At 38.4% G+C, this 23,109-nt stretch overlaps 1 protein-coding gene across 1 annotated transcript in view; it reads right to left on the bottom strand.

Moving 5' to 3' along the window:
* Positions 1–1,133: 1,133 nt before the first annotated feature.
* LOC105878288 (alpha-2-macroglobulin-like) overlaps positions 1,134–23,109 on the bottom strand; it is a 57,496-nt gene continuing 35,520 nt past the window's right edge. Inside the window, exons 23-36 of the mRNA XM_020287644.2 lie at positions 16,361–16,444; positions 15,915–16,091; positions 15,508–15,595; positions 14,538–14,694; positions 10,341–10,415; positions 9,787–9,967; positions 7,604–7,824; positions 5,640–5,858; positions 5,345–5,472; positions 4,049–4,139; positions 3,275–3,343; positions 2,169–2,271; positions 1,638–1,679; positions 1,134–1,304 (exon numbers count right to left, since the gene is read on the bottom strand). Of these exons, the coding sequence (XP_020143233.2) occupies positions 1,288–1,304; positions 1,638–1,679; positions 2,169–2,271; positions 3,275–3,343; positions 4,049–4,139; positions 5,345–5,472; positions 5,640–5,858; positions 7,604–7,824; positions 9,787–9,967; positions 10,341–10,415; positions 14,538–14,694; positions 15,508–15,595; positions 15,915–16,091; positions 16,361–16,444 (1,652 nt within the window). The 3' untranslated portion in view covers positions 1,134–1,287. The remainder of the gene's footprint in view (positions 1,305–1,637; positions 1,680–2,168; positions 2,272–3,274; positions 3,344–4,048; positions 4,140–5,344; positions 5,473–5,639; positions 5,859–7,603; positions 7,825–9,786; positions 9,968–10,340; positions 10,416–14,537; positions 14,695–15,507; positions 15,596–15,914; positions 16,092–16,360; positions 16,445–23,109) is intronic.

Here is a 23,109-nt window from a genome sequence, read left to right as displayed (position 1 = left end):
AAAATCCTCAATAAGACATTAACAAATCAAACTCTAAAATGTATAAAAATAATTATACACAATGCAAAATGGGATTTCTTCCATTTATACGAGGCTAAATTGACATTCAAAAATTAATTACTGTAATCCATCATATTAACAGGCTAAAGAACAAAAAACATATGTTTTTGTTTTCATTTTTGTCCAGCCTAAACACAGAGCTAAGGATTGCTTCAACTTTAAAGTCCTTTCAAGTTCTTAGCTTATAACATCCACATTTACCTTACGTCAAACCAAACACTGTCATTTTATGTCAAACGAACACCAAGACTCCTAGGACTGCCCCTAGAGAATCTCTTGGCTCTGAATCCTCCTGTGTTAACCTCCTGCACACTTCTCTACAAACTCCTGAAGCTTCAGCCTCCCCTTGCATACAATGGATGCTTTCAATACTTACTGCAAAGGAAATGAGAGAGAGAGAGGAGAGAGAGAGAGACTAGATATTGTAAAATCTCTGATTTCTGCATCTGAATATCTTCTTCTCTGTACAGTTAATCTTTCATTCTAGCTTAAAGTTCCAGAAGAAAGATGCTTCCATATAATGTTCCTATTTGGGATTTGAGTTATATACATTCTTTGTTCTGAGAAAACTTGCCTCTGCATGTACACCACATCCACATTCTCAGTCCGTCATCCATATTGAGTCTGAGAGCCAAGGTTAACTGCCTGATCACTGTTATCAGTCAGTGGCAGATTTGGATCCAAATTAGGACGCACAACTCCCAGTTCAGGCCATGTACCAATCAATTATGTTGCCTTACAATATAAGCTACTCAACTTTGCAATGCATTACTTTTTTTAATATGAAAAGTCTTTTCTGGTCAAGTCAGTCTTCTATTTTTTCACAAAAATCTACTCTTTGGCTTTTTCTTAGGGTATTCGCATAACCAAACACACTTTACACTCTCCTAGTACGTAACCCTATACTTTCTTCTTTTCCCTGCAACCCCTGCACAAAGCCTGCTCAGACCACCATCATTATAACACTTCTCACATTCCAAAGTCCTTCAGCCCTTGATTGCTGTTGATTTTTACCTCAGGATTCTATTGCGAATCATATGGAAATGGTTATTGAATGAATGAAGAAACAGTGATAGAGATTCACCAGAAAAAAGTTTATTTAGCAACTCTTTCGAGATTAAAAAAAACAAACCAAAACCAAACCAAAACAAAAAAAAAAACCCATTTGTCTTCTGTGGAGTACTAAGAACAGAAAATCCAGCAAAGCACTTTTCATTCATGTGGTCTTCAAACATTTCCTTGATCTGTGGTAGTGGAAAGGAAAGAAAATTAAGAGGAACATCAGTTTCCATGAGCAGAGAATATTCTTTCCCTTAGATCTGGGTAGCACAGTGCCTAAGGAAACCCAATCGGTACAGTGGAAAATGACACCTATTACAGATGATTGCCCAGTATGCAATCCTAGGAACTGCCTGAAGTTTGACAGTCAGTGGTTCTTTTCAGTAAATGTGTTTATTTATAATAATATGCAGTGCGAACAATACAATCTCTCTGAAAAATATTTAGCCACAATTTTATGAAGACTTGAGGGACAAGCCAAAGGAATTCTATGTTTTGAGGGAGTGTGCACTGCTTACCTTTGCTGCAAGGAGCATTGTACTCAGCAATTGCAAACTCATCTGAAACAAACAAAAAGCATTAGGTGAAGTGAGAGGGGAAGCAAACATCTGTCCGATACAGGTCAATGAAGGAATCTTTACTGTAGGAAGCACCGTGTTGTGTCAGAAATGTCAGCACTCTGCATTGGATGCATTGCTTGCTGCCTCCTACTATCCTTTCAAATACAGTGTATTTTCTTTTACCCCAAACTCCTGAAGGACACTTCAGATATTCTACTTAATTAAATCTTACATTGTTCTAATGTTGCTTTATCTGATGAACAGAGAACTAAAAATTCTACAGTTGTTTTGTATTAGTAGTTGATGTACTTATAATGTGGAAAGTTTCTAAAATGTATAAACAGACGCAAAAAGAGAAGAATCCGACTTGATGGAGACAAAAAGAAGTGATAAGGGCACTTAATGTAATAAATTGCCCCAACATATCTCTCAGATCTAAATTTCCATGATTAGGGATTTAATTTTTATGTGAAAATCACTCACACTCACCTGTCTCATAGTAATCATAGACTTTCACTATGGCTGGTTTCAGATCTCGTATTGGAATGTCTTGCAGAACCGTGAAGGAAAAGCTCAGTGTGTTATTTGACACCTAGAAGGCAAAAGGGAATTAAATGATCGTCTAGGGAGCTTTCTTTTCTCCTTGAATAAGTTTAACCATTCATGTTTATTTGGGGAAAAGACTTTATCAACCAACAGCACACTGCAGGATCCTTAAATTGTGCACAAATCCCTCGGAGTGGATGGGAAAATCTCCAAATTATTTATATTTCTTTTCTTTTATTTCTTTTAGAAACAGGGCCTCACTGTGTTGTTTAGGTTGTTCTCAAACTCCCGGGCTCAGGCAATCCTCTTGCTTCAGCCTCCTGAGTGTATTTCTTAAATAACTAACATAACTCATATACCTCCATCAATGCCAGCACATGCCTCTGTTTATAAATGATATATGATTTTTATTGGTTCACTAGCTATGTCCATTTTAAAATATCCAGAGCTTTGGTACAGTTTCACCCTTTGTCTTGCAGAAATATCTGTGTAGCCTCACAGAGGTATCTAAAAGTTTGATAATTGTAGCCTTGTTTAAGTTTATAAAATTTATAAAGTATAATTCCCATTAATATATGCATGAATCAACCATGCTACCACACATATCTATAAAGCCAGATTGTTTATTGGTGGACTGGTCTTACTGTTTCATGACCCAAGCCCTTGCGGATACTGGCAGCACTTTCCCCTTTTATATTGTTGATGGGATGTTAGTAGAATAATTGACCAATCACAACGGTCACTTCCCTACTTTACTCAACATTTTCAAAATAACTTGTGGATATAATGAACACACTCTGTGCAGAATTTCTTGCTTATAGAGTCCCAGAAATACTCCTGTCCCAATATTACAATTAGCCATTTCTGCTCATAATCCCAGGTGAAATATAAATTAACGAAAGGAGAACATTCACTGGAATTAATATTAGAATTCTCAAATTTCTAGCATGGAAGTGATGTTTCTAAAAGGCATTCGCTCACTTCCAGATGCTCCCATAAGAGACATTCTGATCTATATTTTTTTGCAGCTAGATGGGCAGGGCTCTCACCTTATCCAGGTAAATCAAGACGTGGTCGTTGCTAACTTCTGTCCGGCTCACATGGTTAGATCTTTCAAGCTGAGGAAAATCAAGACATCACAAATGTTAAGAAATAGATGAAACACCTGCAGTATCCAGAGAGAAAGCATTTTTTATTGCCAAAATAAGCCTAATGGTAGAATTGTTTTGAGCACTTTTTGTAAGTAAAGAATGCAGTACAATTAAAAATGAAAGGTAATTTGGATAAAGAGTTTAATGTTAGTATGATACATGATCTATGTGTAAAGTTGATTTCTCTGAAGAAAAAGGAACTAAATATCTGAAACTTGGGAATTACTCATATTTCAAGATTCAATTCACATTCTATTCCTTCATGAAGGAGTTTTCTTTCTTCTTTTCTTGCTCTAACTTAACAGTATTCTCATTTTTTTCTTAACTTGTGTATTACTTATAGTTACGTCAACTGAGAATTTTCACTGGTTCATGTTCATATGCTTATCTTATTCATGTTTATATGGTTTATCTTAGAATCTCTAATGAGATTCTAAGCTCCATGAAAGCAGGAACCTACTGACTTTTCCCTAGTACTCATGGCTCCTAGAGAGTTCTGTGCACATGGTGGGCACTCATACAAACATGCTGAATTAAATTTCTGAGTTTGGAGAAAATATAAGTCTTTGATAGAGGATGATTTAATAGTATTTTAATATTTGTATTGTTTTAGTCTGGGGATACACAAAACATTAAAAAAAATAGGACATTCTGGACTTTTAATAAACCTACCATTTTCACTGTTGGTTTGAGGGGAATGAAGCCAGATAGCATCTTCACATCAGCAATCGCCATGTTGGAGGCAGGACGGCTGCCAGTGTAACTGAAGATCCAGGGGAGAAGGAATTAGGGTTTTCTGTGTTATTAAATATCCTCTTTTTCTCTGTCTACACTAAGCACTCGATGGCTCTAAAAGGTACAGTCTAAGTCTTCCCAAATATCCTACCCTAGTGGTGTGGAAAACTGGCTGTGTATAGAATTTTTAGGGAGCCTGTTCAAGCCACAGAGACCAGGCCGTATTCTAGACCCGGTGAATCAGATTTTCAAGTGCATGGGGCTGACTCTACAAGTGCTGCATGAGCTTGAGATTCTGATCTGTGCCACTTATTTATTACATAAACTGTATCGTGTTGTTGTTCCTGAATAGTATCCCTAACCTAGTTATTCTTGTAGACAGATACTTTTGTGTAAACCCTGTAGCTATTTGAATATTGCTGCATATATATGTATGTTTGCCCCCAAATTGATTATATTATATATAACCTGAGATTTATTTATTGCCAATAGGAATTCTAACTAAACAGTTACCACTTTCTTCTATTCAAGCTTTTAAGAATTCTTGATCTCTGTTCTGAATAAATCAAGAATAATATGCTGTTTCATTACATTAGAAGGAATTCAGGTCAGAGGCATGGGGTAATGTTCTTTATTTAATTATTACTTGGGGGACTTATTACCTTTATTATTATTTTTTCTTGAGACAGAGTTTCACTCTGTTGCCCAGGCTAGAGTGAGTGCCGTGGTGTCAGCCTAGCTCACAGCAACTTCAAACTCATGGGCTCAAGCGATCCTTCTGCCTCAGCCTCCCAAGTAGCTGGGACTACAGGCATGTGCCACCATGCCCGGCTAAATTTTTCTACATATTTTTAGTTGGCCAATTAATTTCTTTCCATTTTTGGTAGAGATGGGGTCTCACTCTTGCTCAGGCTGTTTTTGAACTCCTGACCTTTAGAGATCCACCCCTGGGCCTCCCAGAGTGCTAGGATTACAGGCCTCAGCCACCGTTTCCGGACAACTCATTACCTTTAAATAATGAAGTTGGACTATGATAGATCCTGGAGGCAGAAGATGGAAAGTATAAACCACATCATTGAGAAATTCTATTATACCAAGTTAAAAAAAATACATTGCTGTTTCAACAAATGTAGTGTAAACATTTACTGTTGGACTGCTTTACTTAATGAGGAGTTCCAGGAAGAAGATTGGTTGTTATTCCCAGAATTAGGTGACACAATCAGAAGGTCTTACCTGACATTCAGGGAGATCTGGAAGCTGGTGTGAGCTTTGGGTCCATCACAAGTTTGGGGTAGAGTCTGTACCTCTAAAGCAAATGGGAATTCTTCCTTTTCTGGGACAACATTGAATTTCAAGGATGTCTGTGGAACATTAAAGACAAAGTCTGTTTCTCGCCCTTCCCAGAATTCCTCTCAAGTTCCCTAGGTCTTTCTCTGACTTGCCCCATTGTTTGCTAAAGTAGGACACATTGGTGAGAACAGGCACTGTTCCCATCTGCTCTCTGTCCTCATCTGCCCAAAAGTCTTACCTGGAGGTAGACACAGGCTTCTCCTGTCACTCTTGTGCTATATTCCCCAGGCAGCTCTGGCAATGAGACCTGCTGTAGCACCAGGCGGTTGTTATTGTCCACTTGGAATTTGGTGGAAAATGCCCCTGAAGACTGGACTGTCACCTGTACAGCCTTGCCAGTCCTGGTAAAAGTAGCTGCTCCATATTTAGACAAAGCATGGAGAGCCACCACCGTGTCCTGGAAGAGATGAATGAGAGAACCCACTTTTAGATATGTAACCCTTGAGGGCTGAGATAGTTTCCAAAGGCACACATGAGCTGTCACAAAGGGGCTTTGATTTCCTATTTCCCTAACTACTTAAATATTGGAGCTCTAATCTGAAGATTGATTATAATCTTTGGATAGATGACAGAACTGTAACATTCACATATCTACCCTAGACTATATGCCCTAGACATTTATTTATTTATTTTTTGAGACAGAGTCTCTCTTTATTGCCCAGGCTACAGTGAGTACCATGGCATCAGCCTAGCTCACAGCAACCTCAAACTCCTGGGCTCAAGCGATCCTCCTGCCTCAACCTCCCGAGTAGCTGGGACTAAAGGTATGCACCACCATGCCCAGCTAATTTTTTCTATATATATTAGTTGGCCAATTAATTTCTTTCTATTTATGGTAGAGACAGGGTCTCGCTCTTTCTCAGGCTGGTTTCGAACTCCTGACTTTGAGCAATCCACCTGCCTCGGCCTCCCAGAGTGCTAGGATTACAGGCATGAGCCACCATGCCCGACCGATATTTATTTTTAGTTGCCAGAGAATCGATTGCTTTCTCTCTATAAATATATGGATACTGAATATGGAAATAAATGTGAATGGGAATCATCCATTGGCAACAGCTATTTGCCTAAGATGTCTTTCTTCACAATTGTGGTCATTTCTGCCACCACCCACCCACAGCGCAGTCTGCATCTCTCCCCAGGCGAAACTCTGCTCTGCTGCTGAGGTCAGTGCCCTGCGGGAAGCTAGGGCTCCTCGTAGCCATGATCAGGGTCATGCTTCAGTTTCTTCAGGGAAATAAAAGATGAACATTACAACTATTTTCTTGATTAAGTGACATTTCTGTCTGGCTTTCCTTTTTTTAATTTTTTGGCTTTCCCATTTTTGTTGGACTATTTGCTTTGCCCAGTGGATCCCCTTGGTGTGCCGTATTCTCAATACTCATCAACACTCAACCTCGATGACATCCTTCAAGGAATAGATTTCTCAGAAATGAATGATAACTGTTTTAACAGAATTATTTAGTCTTTTTTTCATTAGTATGGAAAAATAAGAGTTTAACTACAATATACAAAGGATGGGAAGTCATTTTGTCAGAGTCTCTTCTCTGTTAGCATGAATATGCTCACACCTAAATCTTTGAATTCCTGCCACACATTTATTGCTGGATTGTTTAGATATAAGATTATATAGTTAGGCTTGGGAGGTTGATTGAACAAAGGCTGTTCTTTATGCTTCTGATGAACAAATTTGTGTGTGTGTCAAGAGTGGGATGAAAGAAGCACAAAATGTGTCAGCTTTAAAAGAAACCCATTAAAGGGACCTAAGAATGGAGAGATTTGCAAGGAGAGATTGTTGGATTTTGGGCAGCTCCACTGAGCAGTTTGGAAGAGACCCTTAGAACTTCCAGAAGAATGGTAGGAGATGTTCCCTTCATTCTGCTGGTGTCCCGGTACTGCTTTAGGGAGGTAGAGCTGTTACTAGAGACAGGAGACTGATAACGACACTGAATTCCGGGGTGCTGGAATTCTGAGCATTTTCTTTTATCCCTCTTTGACTTTTGTTTTCTCTTATTTCTCATTATCCTTGAATGCTAAAAACCTCTTCATTTCAAATTATTGTCACCTTCTTTGTTCATCTTGTACGTACTTGTCTTGCTGAAACCTTCTGCTACCTGAAGTAAAAGGTTCTGGCAAATCACTGACCTGGGTGGAGGAGAAACCGCCCTGGGAATTCTGTTGCTTTGTGATCCACTTCACAATGCGTGTCGCAGAAGCCAGGTCCTCCGAGGTGGGGGCTGGCTGTGCCGTGAGGTGAGCGAGGAGCACGTAGGACGTCATCTCCACCTCAGCAGAGGGAGCCTGGGGCTCGAAATACCTCACTTGTGGCTTGGGTTTCTCAGGCCGCTCCCAGTGGACTGACTCGTCTGGGTGTGAGAAAGAGATATTTGTAAGTGACCCATATTCATACTTAATTCACAGTAAAAGTCCCAAGCCAGTGCTGAAGTGAGGGCCGCATGCCAATGGCAATCTCTTGAACTTTATATATCAATAACACTTTTCCTTCTATGTAAACATGAATGCGGTGTGTTTCAGTCCAGCTAAGACAGGTATGGTGCTGGATCAGAGGCCTATATCCATCTGTGTTTTCAAATAATTGCTGTAGTTGGGTTGGTGGGAGAAAGAAATGGCAGAGCAAGTTCTCTCACTGGCTGTGGCTATTTTCCTATTTCTGATATTATCTAGAACTGATCTGGAATTTGTTAGATTTCCTATGAAGCCCATCCTTAGAGATTTCTTGTGGGTATCACAGATCAGATGAAATAATAGAATTTACACTTATTAATAGATTGGGAAAAATACAGTAATTCTTGAAATACCAAAGGCTGACATGGAGATGAAACGATGGAAACCAATGCACATGCTGTGGGATGCCAGTTGCTCGTTGCAGAGCTATGTGTCAATATTCAGCAAAGGGGAAGATGTGCTCAGCCCACTAATCAGTCACCTTACTTGTTGAATAACGTGGGGAAACTCACACATGAACACAAGGAGACATGAGTATTTACTGCAGCACTGTTTGCAATAGCAAAAAATAAGAAGAAAAGATCCATGAGGAGAAACTACGTATGTAAAGTATGACCTATTTTTATACTGTAATATATTATGCAGCAGTGTAAATTAATAACTAGAGCTAATACAGGCATGCATACAAGGGACTTCATTAGCATAATGTTGAACTTAAAAAATAAAAGGCAAACAAATAAACAAAAAATCAAGCTTCTGAAATATCCAAAAGTGTGATATTGCTTATCTAATGATGAAAACAATTTAAAAATATGAATATTACTTAGGGATACATATGCAGCAAAAACACAAAGAAATCCATGGAAGTTATAATGCCAAATTCAGGATAATGATTACCTCTGTGAGTGCACGAGGTACACGGGAGAATTTTCCTGCATTGGTAATATTAATATTTTATTTTTTAAGCTGGGAAGGAGTCATATAGGTTTTTTTAAATTATTCTTTATGCCTTTTTTGTGTAACTGAAATATTCCAAATAAATTTTAAAAACTATTGATGGCACTTTCAAAAGAGAAATGTTGAACGTATTTTGTTGGACATCTTATCATTTGCATTTTATTTTTTTCTTCAGTGCTTCATATAGACCATGGCATATGTAGAAGTATTGTGTGAATATGAATAGATTGGCCAACATTATTGGTTTTTTTAAATGAACTTAAAATACCAGAATTTATTCATGGGGCTACCTCCATCAATTTTTCCTTATGTTTAAGATGATACGATGTACCATAGGGTTGGGTATATATTAAGAATAGATATTTTAGTAATAATAGTTCATACTTTCATTAACTAAGCACCATATATTATACTAATTGTTTCATATATGTTAACTTATTTAATACACACAAAAACGCTATGAAGTACATGCTATTATCCACATTTTACTGATGCAGGAACCAAAACACAGACAGGTTAATGACTTGCCCAAGATAACACAAGTGGCACACTCTGGAGCTAGTCTCCAGAGGCTAAGCTTCCCACTACTATGCATGCAGATGGTTCCCAAGTCACGATCGTTTGATTTAACGATGTTTTGATTTCACCATGGATTTATTGAGATGTGACCCCATAGTAAGTTGAGAAGAACTGTACTGTGTCTTATTTTTGGATGTACAATTTGATTAAATTGTATAAAAATTGAATTAGATTTCATAAAAGTATGATATAGACAAAATATATATTACATAGATAAAAGAAGAGAGGGGACAGGGATCACAGGAAGTAGCAGTAGAGGATTTTCACGGTGTAGTTCTTGATGCAGAGAATGTGGGACAGAAGGAGGATCTCAGGTTTGCGCTCACCTTTCTTCACAGATTCCTCATGAAGGGACTTGAGTACTTCTGCCCTCTTGTCCTGGTTACCTGCCAGGGCAAAAGCATAGGCCAATAGTGCCTTGGTGTAGACATGGCTGCCACGGGCTCCTTCCTTTGCTGACTTCCAGGCTGTCTCCAGGCAGAACAGCGCATTGCGGACAACAGGATGCTGTGAAAGGACCACAGGAAGCGAGTGAACAGGGTGCTGGCATTCCCAGGTAAACACACAGAAGTTTTTCAAATGCATTTTTCCTGTCTGTTCCTCATTCTTATGATAGAGAGAATAGTATTTTCATCTGTTATTTTTCTATTCAAAAGGCATAACTTTAGGATTTTTTTTGTGATGGTCAAGAAAAAGCCTGGGGCATCACTAAGAAACCTTTCTTAATGGACTGACAAAATTCTCTATCCATCTGGGAAGCATCAGCACTGCACAGAAGAAAAGGTGACATTTCTTTTAGTAGGACAGTAGTTCAGAGAGCAGGTAAACAGTTTCATTGCAGCCAGACCTACCTTCAGTGGAGGCATGAGGTAGTACCTACCGTGACTGGGAGAGGAATCTCCAGAAGAGCAATTGTAACATAGGCGGAGAGGGTCGCTTCGTCTTCTACTCCTCCCTGTAAACATGAGAGGAAGAGATTTGAGTAATTCTCCTTCTGAGAATGCTCTTGATCAGCTCTTTTCATCTGCTGTGTCATGCGATTTATCCCTACACACATCCATTCCTGTGGGGCAAGATATAACCAACCTAAGTTCTAGCCTCTTTTTCTTGGTGGTATCCACAGGTTTTATTTTTCCCTGATACCTTCTTTTATGAATTTCTGTATTTGGATTCGAATCAAGATGGTGGACAGGAAACATTGCCAGACAGAGTGTCTTTGCAGAAAAGACAGATTCTAGTAGAAATTAGAAGAAAGAAGCAAGAAGACGAGCGAGCATACATCGGATGAGGGTCAGAAGGAGGGGTACCTGAGACCACAGGAGACTCCCATGGGAGGAGGTTGCGGAGGAGAACTGGAAGCAGAGACCTCCAGAGCAGCCTGGATTAACTCTCCCCTCCCTTGCATCTCGGACGGCTGGTTGGCGCCGCAGTGGATGGAAAGACCAGCGGACACCCGCCCAGAGATGGCCACCGCCAGTAAGCGGTACGCCTGTAGTGGACGCGGCACCAGGCTCCCAAATCCCTCAGGGCACCTCCGTGTGCACAGACTTGAGCCACGTGGCAGGCTCCATATTGCCTCATTCTCCCCTCCCCCAACCCTATCCGCTGCTGTCAAGAGAGACAGTATAGCCACCAGCCGGAGGCACCTACAGGGAAAGGGACCTTCCCTTTTGGGACCCTATAGCTGACTGAGGGGAACTCAAATGGTGAGCTCCCCATCCGCCAGCCCTCCCAGGAGCTGCTGGCACAGTGATCCCAGGAGAACGGGGAAGACCCTGAGGCTGAGAGACATAGACCCAGCTTGGGCTCCCTGTGGGTGAATTGGGACCAGCACTCCTTTCCCTGGTGGGGATATAATTTGAACTCTGGGACCCAGAGGTCAGACCTACAGACCAGATCCCGTGCACCCAGGTCTTGCATTGCCTGGGACACAGAAGGGATATATGCGAATAGCCTACTGAGGTGTGTGTGCCTTCAGGGGCACATCAGCATTCTAGAGGGCAACCCCCCTCCCAAAAGAAGGCCGTGCACCCAGCCCAGGTGGAGTTCCTGCCCAGGGAACCTCCCGGCCTACATGACAGCCAAGAGAGGCCCAGTGGCATGAGGTCTGGCCTGCTGGCAGAGACCCAGGAGTGCCACAGAATTGGAGAGGGTGGAAAGAAGCGAGGCCCGCTACAGATGGTGGGTCTCAGACAGCCCCACCCCCATATGCAGACTCTCTGACTGAGTGGAGCCATTCCAGCCCCTCCTTGGCAGCTTTTCCTGGAAGCAGAAACCAGAACTTTGATCCCTACCAACGGCATCGGTGGTGCCTGAGGGCAGGCTTACCCAAGCCAGCTCTGCCCAGACTCACTCCCAGACCAGCCCTCACTGAGAGGGAGAAAAGGACACACCTGGAAGTTCCAGGGCCCCACTGACCACCTGAGGCACTAGAGTGCCCCTCCAGAGGAACAAGAGCTGGTCAGAGGTCACAAAAATGACAACATAGCCTGTTCCTCCAAGCAAGCGCCACCTACTGACAAGGAGGACACCCTGCACACCCTCTTCACGGCACCTACTGACTCATTATACAGGGAGTGGTCGGATGTCAACTACAGACACCATCTACCGGCTCAGAAACTAAACAAGGCATGTGAATACCCAAATGAAAACCTAAAGGAAAGAAGCAACAAGTGATCGACATGGGAAGAAATCAGCGAAGGAACTCCAGAAATATGAAGAACCAAACGGAAACCACACCCCCAAAGAGAAGCACCAGCCCCTTAGAAACAGACACCAACCAAAATCAGGCAACCAAAATGACAGAAGAGGACTTCTGAATGTGGATTATAAGAAAATTCAACGAGCTGCAAGAACAGCTCTATAACCAACACAAAGAATCCACAAAAAGCCTCCAGGACCTGGAACAAAAGTTCACTAAAGAAATCAATACAATGAGAAAAGTTTAACTGAACTCTTGGTAATGAAGAATCAATTCAGGGAACTACAAAATTCAGTGGAAAGCCTCAAGAACAGGGTAGATCAAACAGAAGAAAGGATCTCAGAGATTGAAGATAACACCTTCCAATTAAATAAATCAGTCACAGAGATAGAGCAGAGAAACAAGAGAAAAGAGCAAAGCCTACAAGAGATATGGGATTATGTGAAGAAACCTAATGTGAGGGTTATAGGGTTACCAGAAGGGGAAGAAGAAAACTCTCAAGGGTTGGACAAGCTATTTGAAGATATAATAGAGGAAAATTTCCCAGGCCTTGCTAAAAATCTTGATATACAAGTTCAAGAAGCTCAGAGGACCCCTGGGAGATTCAATTCAAACGAGAAGATGTCACAACATGCAGTCATCAGAATGACCAAAATATCAACTAAAGAGGCCCTTCTAAGAGCTGTAAGATGAAAGAAGCAAGTAACATACAAGGGAAAGCCAAGACGAATAACACCAGACTTCTCTACTGAGACTTTACAAGCAAGGAGAGACTGGGGCCCCATTCTCACTCTTCTGAAACAGAACAATGCCCAGGCTAGAATCTTATTTCCTGCAAAACTAAGTTTTGCATATGAACGAGAAATACAGACATTCTCAGAAAAGCAAACACTGAGGGAATTCCAAGCAAACCAAGGCAAGACCAGCCCTAAAAGAGGTACTCAAATCAGTGTTACCCACAGATCAGCACAATAAACACTTACAAATGTAAATCTACTCAAAGCTAAAGATCAAAGCCCAGACACTACAATGGCTCAAGAGAGAAAACAAAGCAAATGAACAGAAATCTTCCCCACCTACAAGTTATCTCAATAAATGTGAATGGCTTGAACTCCTCACTCAAGAGATATAGCCTGGCCGAATGGATAAAAAAACACAAGCCAAGTATCTGCTGCCTTCAGGAAACACATCTAACCTGAAAGGACATTAGCCTAGGCAAAGAATTTATGAAGAATACCCCAAAGGCAATCACAACAGCAACAAAAATAAACAAATGGGACCTAATGAAATTAAAAAGCTTCCGCACAGCCAAAGAAACTGCCAAGAGAGCAAACAGACAACCCACAGAATGGGAGAAAATTTTTGCAAGCTACACATCTGATAAAGGGCTGATAACTAAAATCTATTTAGAACTCCGGAAAATCAGCAAGAAAAATTCAAACAACCCTATCAAAAAATGGGCAAAGTACATGAATAGAAACTTCTCAAAAGAAGACAGAATAATGGCCAACAAACATATAAGAAAATGGTCAACATCTCTAATCATCAGGGAAATGCAAAACAAAACCACAATGAGATATCACTTAACTCCAGAGAGAATTGTTTTTTATCCCCAAACAACAAACGCTGGCGTGGATGTGGAGAGAGAGAAACACTCCTACACTGCTGGTGGGATTGCAAACCAGTTCAACCTCTTTGGAAAGCATTATGGAGATACCTCAAAGCGATACAATGAGATCTACCATTTGATCCAGCAATTCCACAACTGGGCATCTACCCAAAAGATCAAAAGTCACTTTATGAAAAAGACACCTGCACTCGAACGTTTATAGCAGCACAATTCACAATTGCAAAGCTATGGAAACAACCCAAGTGCCCATCAATTCATGAGTGGATTAATAAAATGTGGTATATGTACACCATGGAATACTACTCAGCATTAAGAAACAACGGTGATATAGCACCTCTTGTATATTCCTGGCTACAGCTGGAACCCATTCTACTAAGTGAAGTATCTCAAGAATGGAAAAACCAGCACCACATGTATTCACCAGCAGATTGGTATTAACGGATCAACACCTAAGTGGGCATATAGGAGTAACATTTATTGGGTGTTGGGAGGGTGAGAGGGGGGAGGAAGGGATAGGTATATACAACCACAACGAGTAAAAAATGCAATGTTTGGGGGATGGACATGTTTGAAGAAGTGGGGCATGGGCAATATAAGTAACCTCAACACTTGTACCCCCATAATACACTAAATAAATTAATATAATAATAATAATAATAAAAAAGAATTTCTGCATTATTCTTTTCTCTCCTCATCCTTGTAGATATCATAATGGACAAATCAAAACTAGCCCCAGAGCAGTTCACCTTCATGGCATTGTTGAACAGTGACCCAGAGCTCCTGAAACAGCCGTTGTCCTTCTGCTTCTGGGAGAGCCAGGTGAGGGCCTGGGTGATGTGTGCTTCGTAGATGAAGATGTGGTTTCGAGCTTGGGCAAAAGTCTTCAGTACAAAGGCTGTGAGCCTGAGAGGGGAGGAAGTGGTGAAGATATTTATGTTGTTAGAATGGTTCTATAGCCACTTCACAGCAACAGGCTTCATAAGACACTTCTTACATTGCTGCGAGTTATCTAACAGGAATTCTTATGTACTTAGAGCTTCTATCTTCTTTACTCTTTGATTAATATGCTAGATCTGGTATTTCCCTGATCACTCACTTTCCCTTTGCTGCAGGAAGTCTAAGTACTTTTAATTACCTTATTTTTCTTAATTATTTGAGCAAGTCTTTAAATTAGTCTTCTCTTTAGAGATTTCCTTTAGTAGATGACAGAATCTTCTCAAGTGTAGCTCTTGTATGCAATAACTTCTACTATTGCGCTGCCACTACTATTTTTAAAAATAATGTTTTATATTACAATCTTTCTTCCCAATAATTTCTTCCTATTAATGAATTTATTCTAAGTCAAGATAAGTATGATCTATAAGACATAATATAAACTGAAGTTAACAAGATTTATCTGGAAGTTATGTGGTATATCCACTGACCACATCATTTAAAAAACTCATGGTTATGAGAGCTATTTTAGAAAGAGTAGCTATTTTGGAAAGAATGCTTTGGTATACTATTAACAAGATCAATTTTGGGAATAAGTCTAACACATATGCATTTGGATATCAGGTTTTCTGATGTTACCTTGCTAATCTTGGTGTATTTATCAAGTATAACCAACTATAGGTCTAATAATGCATGTTGGTTAGGGTTGCTGTTTATATAATAGTGATAATATATGTGAAGGAGCTGGCACACAAATAGCTCAAAAAATTATTCTTTCCTTACCAGGTGTTGCCCTGGCTCCTGCCATGTTGCTCCCCAAAGGTGCTGTAGGAGCCATCATGGTGCTTGTAGTTCAACTGTCTCTGATAACCTGGAGTGGAAGGTTCATGAAACAACATGACAGATTAATGTTCATGCTGAGGCCAGAGAAAATACTAAAATATGTTGGCTTTTCTTGTGACCTTTCTTAAATTTGTTGTTATATATTATAAAGTTCCAAGCCTTAAACATTTTATTGGAGGTTGGAGAGTGGATAGTTTCCATGAAATTAAGTACTATAGTACTCTTATCATAGTAGCTATCATAATGATAAGCTAATGTATTATACTATTGATAAGTAACTGAAGCCTCTTGAGAAATCCAGTAGAAATAACAATGTGAAGTTTCCACTCACTGGTTCAGTCACTTACCAGTGTTGAGATAACCAATGGCCTTGGACTCGATATCTGGAGTCAGCTGCTGTGTTTCATTTAGATAATCCAGAACATAGATGTTGGGAGCAAAGAGGGCCATATTCTGTTCTCCACAGCCATAGGGCATCTGGAGGAGATTTTGTGTGTTTTGCATAGCAGAGCCTAATATGTCTCCTGGAGAATGGGAGAGATGGGAAGTCATAAAGTTTAGAGATTATAATCTACCAGAATCATTAAGAATAAATAACTAGTCAAGCTAAAAAAATGAGGAATTTTAGGAAGGGTGAGACTTCCAGGGACAGAGATGTGATTGGAAACAATAAACAAGCCCAAATAAGGAAGAAAAAGAAGCTAAAGTTATAGTTGTTATTTTAGTAAATATGTATGGAAATAATTATAATAGAAGCTATTAATGCCAAATCCACTAGGGGCTAGAGACTCACCCACAACTGAGACAGAGGCTCGGGCAGATCCTTCTACAATATTTGGTGGCAGTTTCAGGGATAATTCTTCAGTTACCTCAGCACCTAGAGAAAGAAATCAGCCATATGAATATTATTTCTGCATTTTATCTTTCTGAAGAGCTCTATGACTTAGAAGATAGGACTATTCCTTACATCTAAAGTTATCCTAAAAAGTTGTCCCTCCTTTTATTTATTTTTTTTTAATTTTTTTTTTAATTTTTTTTTATTTTGGCATATTATGGGGGTACAGATTTTAAGGTTTCAATAAATGCCCATTTCCCCCCTCCCCCCAATGTCCCTCCTTTTAATAGAAGTTTTTTAATATCTTAAAAATGGGCTACCGAACTTTTCAAAATTTCTTTTCCAACTATCTTTTCCCTTATATGTAGAATTAATTCCAAAATAAGATAACAAACTGCTAAGAGTTGGGTATATTGTCATTCCATTTCATCTGTTAGTCATCTGATGGCTAACACATGATAGTTATTACAAAATTATCCATTTAGTGCCCACCTTAACCTCTTCATTCAACAGTTGTATGGAGAACCAACCCCCCCCCCCGACAATGCCCTGTAAGTATGTGTGTGTGTATATATATATATATACACACACACACACAAAGGAAAAATTTCTCCAAAGGTCCAGATTCTTACAATGATGCTATGTCCTTTCTTTAGTCAAATTTTACCAGCCATAAAGACAGTATTTTTGAAAGAACTAGAAAATAAGGGTGAAGTGGTGAACAAGAATAGTATTTGACTCATTGAAACTAAAATAACATGACAAACATACATTTATTGCCATTTTAATCTGGTGAATTATTTGAAGATGAAAATGATAGAATTGTAGTATTTATTTTCATACTGAATCCTTGATAAAATTAACTAAACCTTTTATAAAAAATACAGATGCCTTAAGCAAAGACAAAGGACAAATGAAGAAGTGAAATAAATATTTTGAGTCATTGAAAATAAAATAATTGCTACTGATGAACATATGTTTACCATCATTTTAATCTTGGTGAATTATACGAAGATGAAAATGAGAAAAGTATAGTATTTATCTTCTTTTTCTCATAAAATTAATATTAAAACATTTGTAAGAAAACAGATGCTAAAAAGAATGTTAAAAGACAAATGAAAAAGTGAAAGAAACTATCTGCAGCATAATTAATAGATAAAGAATCAGTGTCCTACTACAAGTAAGTCAGAAAAAGAAAAATTACTCAAAATGAGAATGGTGAAAGTCTATGAAGGCAATTCATAAATGTGCAAAACTTAGCTCATCCTTATTCCCAACACTTATGATTAGGGAAATATGAACTAAAACAATAGCAAAACATTTTTTTTCATCTACATTTTTCCCAAAATTAAAACATTGATAGTGATGGTGATGGTGAATGTATGGTGGAAGTATAAAGGTATTTAGTTAGTAAAAAGGGGGAATTTTTTTAGTTCTTCTAAAACTCAGAATAGAGCAAAATAGTGGAATAGGAAGTCTCAGGCTTCTCTTCTCTTCACAGAAAATTCAACCATCAACCATCTACAGATCAGAACATCTTTTTGAAAACCCATCTTTTGGAAAGTAGTCTGGGACACCTGTGTAGTTCACGGAACTGGATGAAAACCAAATGGGAAGAGTAAGAAGAATGGTCTCAATTTGATCATGCCATTTCATTCTTTCCCTTAAATTAGCACAATGCCAGATGGAGAGGATTCTCCAGGGCCCATGATTTCTACAGGAGTAAAAGAGAACCAGAGGGAGTAATATAGCTTCCCAAGCCTTCTGAAACACTTTTCAGGAAGCCAGAGGTAGTCTTACCTCATGGGGAACACTGGGAGGAATGGCTTGGCTAGACCAGCTGGGGTCAAGTGGAAACAAAGAAAGGATAAAGAGGTCACAATGACATGCATGTGAATCTTGGTGGTAACTCTGTGTTTCTGCCAACTATGGCACCCATTCGGAGATACCAGCCAACTGTATAGTCCACCTGCAAAGCTGAGCTGGTCACTTTCAGAAGCATGATATTATGTTCAACCAGGATTGGGATTCTAGATGGCCAGTCTCCAAGCTCAGCCTCAGAACCCATCTCAATGTCCCTGCCCAGGTAGGAGACACAGGCCTCTGTACATTTCAGAGACATATAGGGGACAGACCTGCTTGACCCAGTTGTCTAAAATGTGGCTCAGCTTAGCCAAAAGGCCCACCCAGTGACTTTGCCCAGGCAGGGAGATACCCACATCCACACATTTTGTAGAGATGTAGGGGCTAGGGCTGCTTGGACTGAGAGGATAAGCAGCAGCTCAGTTCAGTCAAAGCCTCACCCTATGGTTCCACTCACATAGAGGGAAAATTCTCAATCATGAATTTCTAAGGACATAGTCTTTGGTCCTGTCCATCCCCAAGCAGCAACTGCACAGAATCATAGATCCCAGCCTGTAGGGCCCTGATTACTACTTGGAACCTGAATCATCCAGCCAGGCAATAAATCTTCTGACTGGCCAGTACCCAGACAGAAGCTCTATCTGATAGTAAAGCCAAATAAGTGATCCCACCAGATGGCAAACATAGCCAGTGGCACCACCCGTCATCACAAAAAAGGTAGTGGCCCACTTAACTAGAGAACCCATGATAAGATCTACCTGCTTGAGGTTGTCACCAGATAGCCCTTCCAAAATTACAAGCTAGACTAAATAGCAAATGTTCATCTCTGCCAAAGAATACCTATAAAGGTCAGAAGAGGTGGTTGTCTCCTCAAATGTGTAGACAACAATTCAAGGAAACAAGGATTATGAAGCATCAGAGAATCATGACACTGCCAAAAGAAACTGACGAAAATTGACTTTATAGAAATGGAGATTTATGAAATCACTGACAAAGAATTCAGAACAATCCTCTAAAAGAAGTTCAGTGAACTACAAAAATATATAAATACAAAATTAAATAAAATTTGGAAAACAATACCCTAACAAAATGAGAAGTTTGACATGAAAATAGAAAAAGCTAAAAATAAACCAAATAGAAATTCTAGTAATGAAGTATACAGTGACTAAACTACAAAATTCCATAGAAAGCTTCAACAGCATACTTGATCAAGCAGAGGAAAGCATCAGTGAGCTCAAAGACAGAATATTTGAAATTATTCAATCAGAGGAGCAAAAATTAAAAATAATGAAAAAGAATGAAGAAAACCTATGGAAATATCATCAAGAGACCAAACGGTTGCATCAAAAGAGTTCCAGAAGGAGAAGAAGAGAGAAAAATCGAAAGCATATTTAAAGCAATAATGGTTGCAAACTTCCCTAATCTGGGGATAGATGCCAACATATAGATACAGGAAGCATAGTGTCCCCCAGTCAAATTCAACCCAAAGAAGAGTTTGCCAAGACATATAGTAATCAAACTATCAAAAATCACAGATAAAGAAAAAAATTCTGAGACCAGAGAGAGACAACACATCACATACACAGTAATTCTAATATGACCATCAGCAGATTTTCAGCAGAAACCTTGCAGGCCAGGAGGAAGTGATATAGTCAAAGCACTGAGGGAAAGAGGAATCCCTGCCAATCAGTAATACTTTATCCAGGAAAGCTGTGTTTTTGAAATGAAGGAGAAATAGAAACTTCCCAGAGAAACAAAAGGTGAGAGAGTTCATCATCACTAGGCCTGCCTTACAGGCATTACAGGAAGAGAGTTCATTAAGCTGAAACCAAAGCCTGCTAATTAGTAACATAAAAAGTACAAAAGCACAACACCTAATGATATAAGTAATACAAAACCATATTAAGAATATGTTATATATGTAATGAAGATGTGTAAACCAATTTTATCCCTAGTATGAGGGTTAAAAGTCAAAACTATGAACAACAACTATAATTAAAATAGTCAATATACATGTAACTAAATGATGCAAATTCTGACACCAAAAACATAAAATGTGTACGGGGGAGTAAAAGTTTGCAAAGTTGTTATCAGCTTGAAATAGACTGTCATAAGTATGAGATGTTCTAGGTAAGCCTCATGGTAACTCACAAAGCAAAAATCTTTAGTAGAAGCACAAATCAAAGCAAAAAAAAAAAAAAAAAACACCAAAAAACAAAGTTTTGCATACTACTATAGAAAGCCATCTAACCACAAAGGAAGACAGCAAGAGAGAAATAAAGAAATAAAATATCTGCAAAAAACCAGAAACACTGACAAAATGGCAGTAGTAAATTCTATCCTATTAATAATTACCTTGAATATAAGTAGGTTAAATTCACCAATAAAAAGACATAGAATGACTGGAGTAACAAAAAGGAATATCCAACAATATGCTCCTTAAAAAATGCTCACCCAATTTTTAAGGACTCACATAGACTGAAAGTGGAGGAAAGGAAAAAGATACTGCATGCAAATGGAAACCCACAACAAGCAAGGGTAGCTATACTTATACAAAATATATTTTAAATAAAAACTTTAAAGATAAAGAACATTATATAATAATAAAGATGTCAAGTTATCAAGAGATATAATAATTGTAAATATATATGCACCCAACATTAGAGCACCTAAATATATTAAACAAATATTAAAGGGTATGAAGGAAGAGACTGTAATGTGATAATAGCAGGGACCTTCAATGCCCCACTTTCAAAAATGCACAGATCATCCATACAGCAATTTAATAAGGAGCCACTGGACTTGAACAATACTTTAGAGCAAATGGATCTTAAAATCCTTTAAATGACCTATAAAAAAAAGAAAAAAATACATCAAATGGACCTAATAGACATATGCAGAACATTTCATCCCAGCAGAAACATAGTATACATTCTTCTCAAGCACACAAGAAACATGCTCCAGGACAGAACATATGTTAGGCCAGACAATAAGTCTTAGCAAATTTAAGAGGATTGAAATAATATCAAGTCTCTTTTCTGACCACAATGGTGTAAAACTAGAAACTGATAACAGGAGGAATTAGGGAAAATTCACAAATACATGGAAATTAAGTAACATACTTCTGAACAACCAGTGGGCCAATGAAGAAATTAAAAAATATCTTAAGACTAATGAAAACAGAAACACAACATACCAAAACTTATGAAACACAGCAAAAACAGTTCTAAAAGGAAACTTTATAGTAATAAACACCTACATGAAAAAAGAAGAAAAATATCAAATAAACAACTTAACATTACTCTCCAGAAAACTAGAAAAAGAAGAACAAACTGAGCCCAAAATTAACACAAGGAAGGAAATAATAGATCACAGCAGAAATAAATCAAATAGAAACTATAAAAATAATATAAAAGACTAATAAAATTAAGAGTTGCTTTTTTGAAAAGATAAAATTGAAAAACATTTTTTTAGACAAGTAAAAAAAGTGACGCCTCAAATAAATAAAATCAGAAATGAGAGAGGAGACATTACCACTGAGACGACAGAAATAGAAAGGATCACAATTATCTCATAATAAGAAAAACTATTATCAGATAAAAACTATTATGAACAATTATACTCTAGCAAATTGGATAATCTAGAAGAAAGTGACAGATTCCTAGACCATTACAGACTACTAGACTGAATCATGAATAATTAGAAAATCCGAACAGATCAATAATGAATAAAGAGATTGAATCAGCAATAAATTTTCCTATAAAAAAAGCCCAATATCTGATGGCATCACTGCTGAATACTACCAAACATTTCAAGAAGAACTAATACCAATTTTTCTCAAACTCTGCCAACAAATTGAAGAGGAAGCAATACTACCAAACTCAACTTATGTAGCCAGCATTACCCTGATACCAATGCCAGACAAAGACATTACAAGAAAAGAAAATTACAGGCCACTATCCTTGATGAATATAGATACAAAAATTCTCAATAGAATACTATAATGGCAAACCATCCAGGCACAGTGGCACATGCCTTTATTTCCAATTACTTGAGAGGCTCAGTTGGTAAGATCACTTGAGCCTAGGAATTTGAGTCCAATGTAGGGAACATAGTGAAATCCCATTTCTTAAAAAAAAATAGTAGAAAATCCAATTCAACAGCACATTAAAATGATCATTCACTATGATGACAGGGAAATTTCTTCCTGGGATGCTAGAATTGTTCAACATATGCAAATCAGCATCTATCACAATAACAGAATGAAGGGCAAAAATCATATGATCACCTCATTGGATAGAGAAGAAGCACTTGGCAAAATTTAAGATTCTTTTATGGTAAAAACTCTCACCAAATTAGGTACAGAAAGAAGAATGTTCCTCAACACAATAAAGGCCATAGATGTAAAGCCTATAGGAAACAATGTACTCAACAGTGAAAAATTAAAAGCCTTTCCTCTAAGATCTGGAATAAAACAAGGATGCCCATTCTAGCCATTTCTTCTCAAAGTAGTACTGAAAGTACCAGGAAGAGAAATCAGATAAGAAAAAATAAATAAATAGAAAGCATCCAAATTGGAAAGAAAGAAGTAAAATTTTCACTTTTGGTGATGACATGATCTCATACATAGAAAATCCTGAAGACTTTACTGAAAAACTGTTAGAACTAATAAATGAATACAGTAAAGTTGCAGGACATAAAAATCAGTAGGGTTTCTATATGCTAACAACAAACTATTGGAAAAAAATCAAGAGAACAATCCCATTCCCGATAGCTATGAAAAAAATATGTAGAAATAAGTTTAATCAAGGAGGTGAAATGTACATTGAAGCAATAAAACACTG

The sequence above is a fragment of the Microcebus murinus genome, chromosome 10, assembly GCF_040939455.1.
Source record: "Microcebus murinus isolate Inina chromosome 10, M.murinus_Inina_mat1.0, whole genome shotgun sequence".
Classification (NCBI taxonomy): Eukaryota; Metazoa; Chordata; class Mammalia; order Primates; family Cheirogaleidae; genus Microcebus; species Microcebus murinus.
Note: the sequence above shows the minus strand (reverse complement) of the source record. Positions and strands in the feature narration are given on the sequence as shown.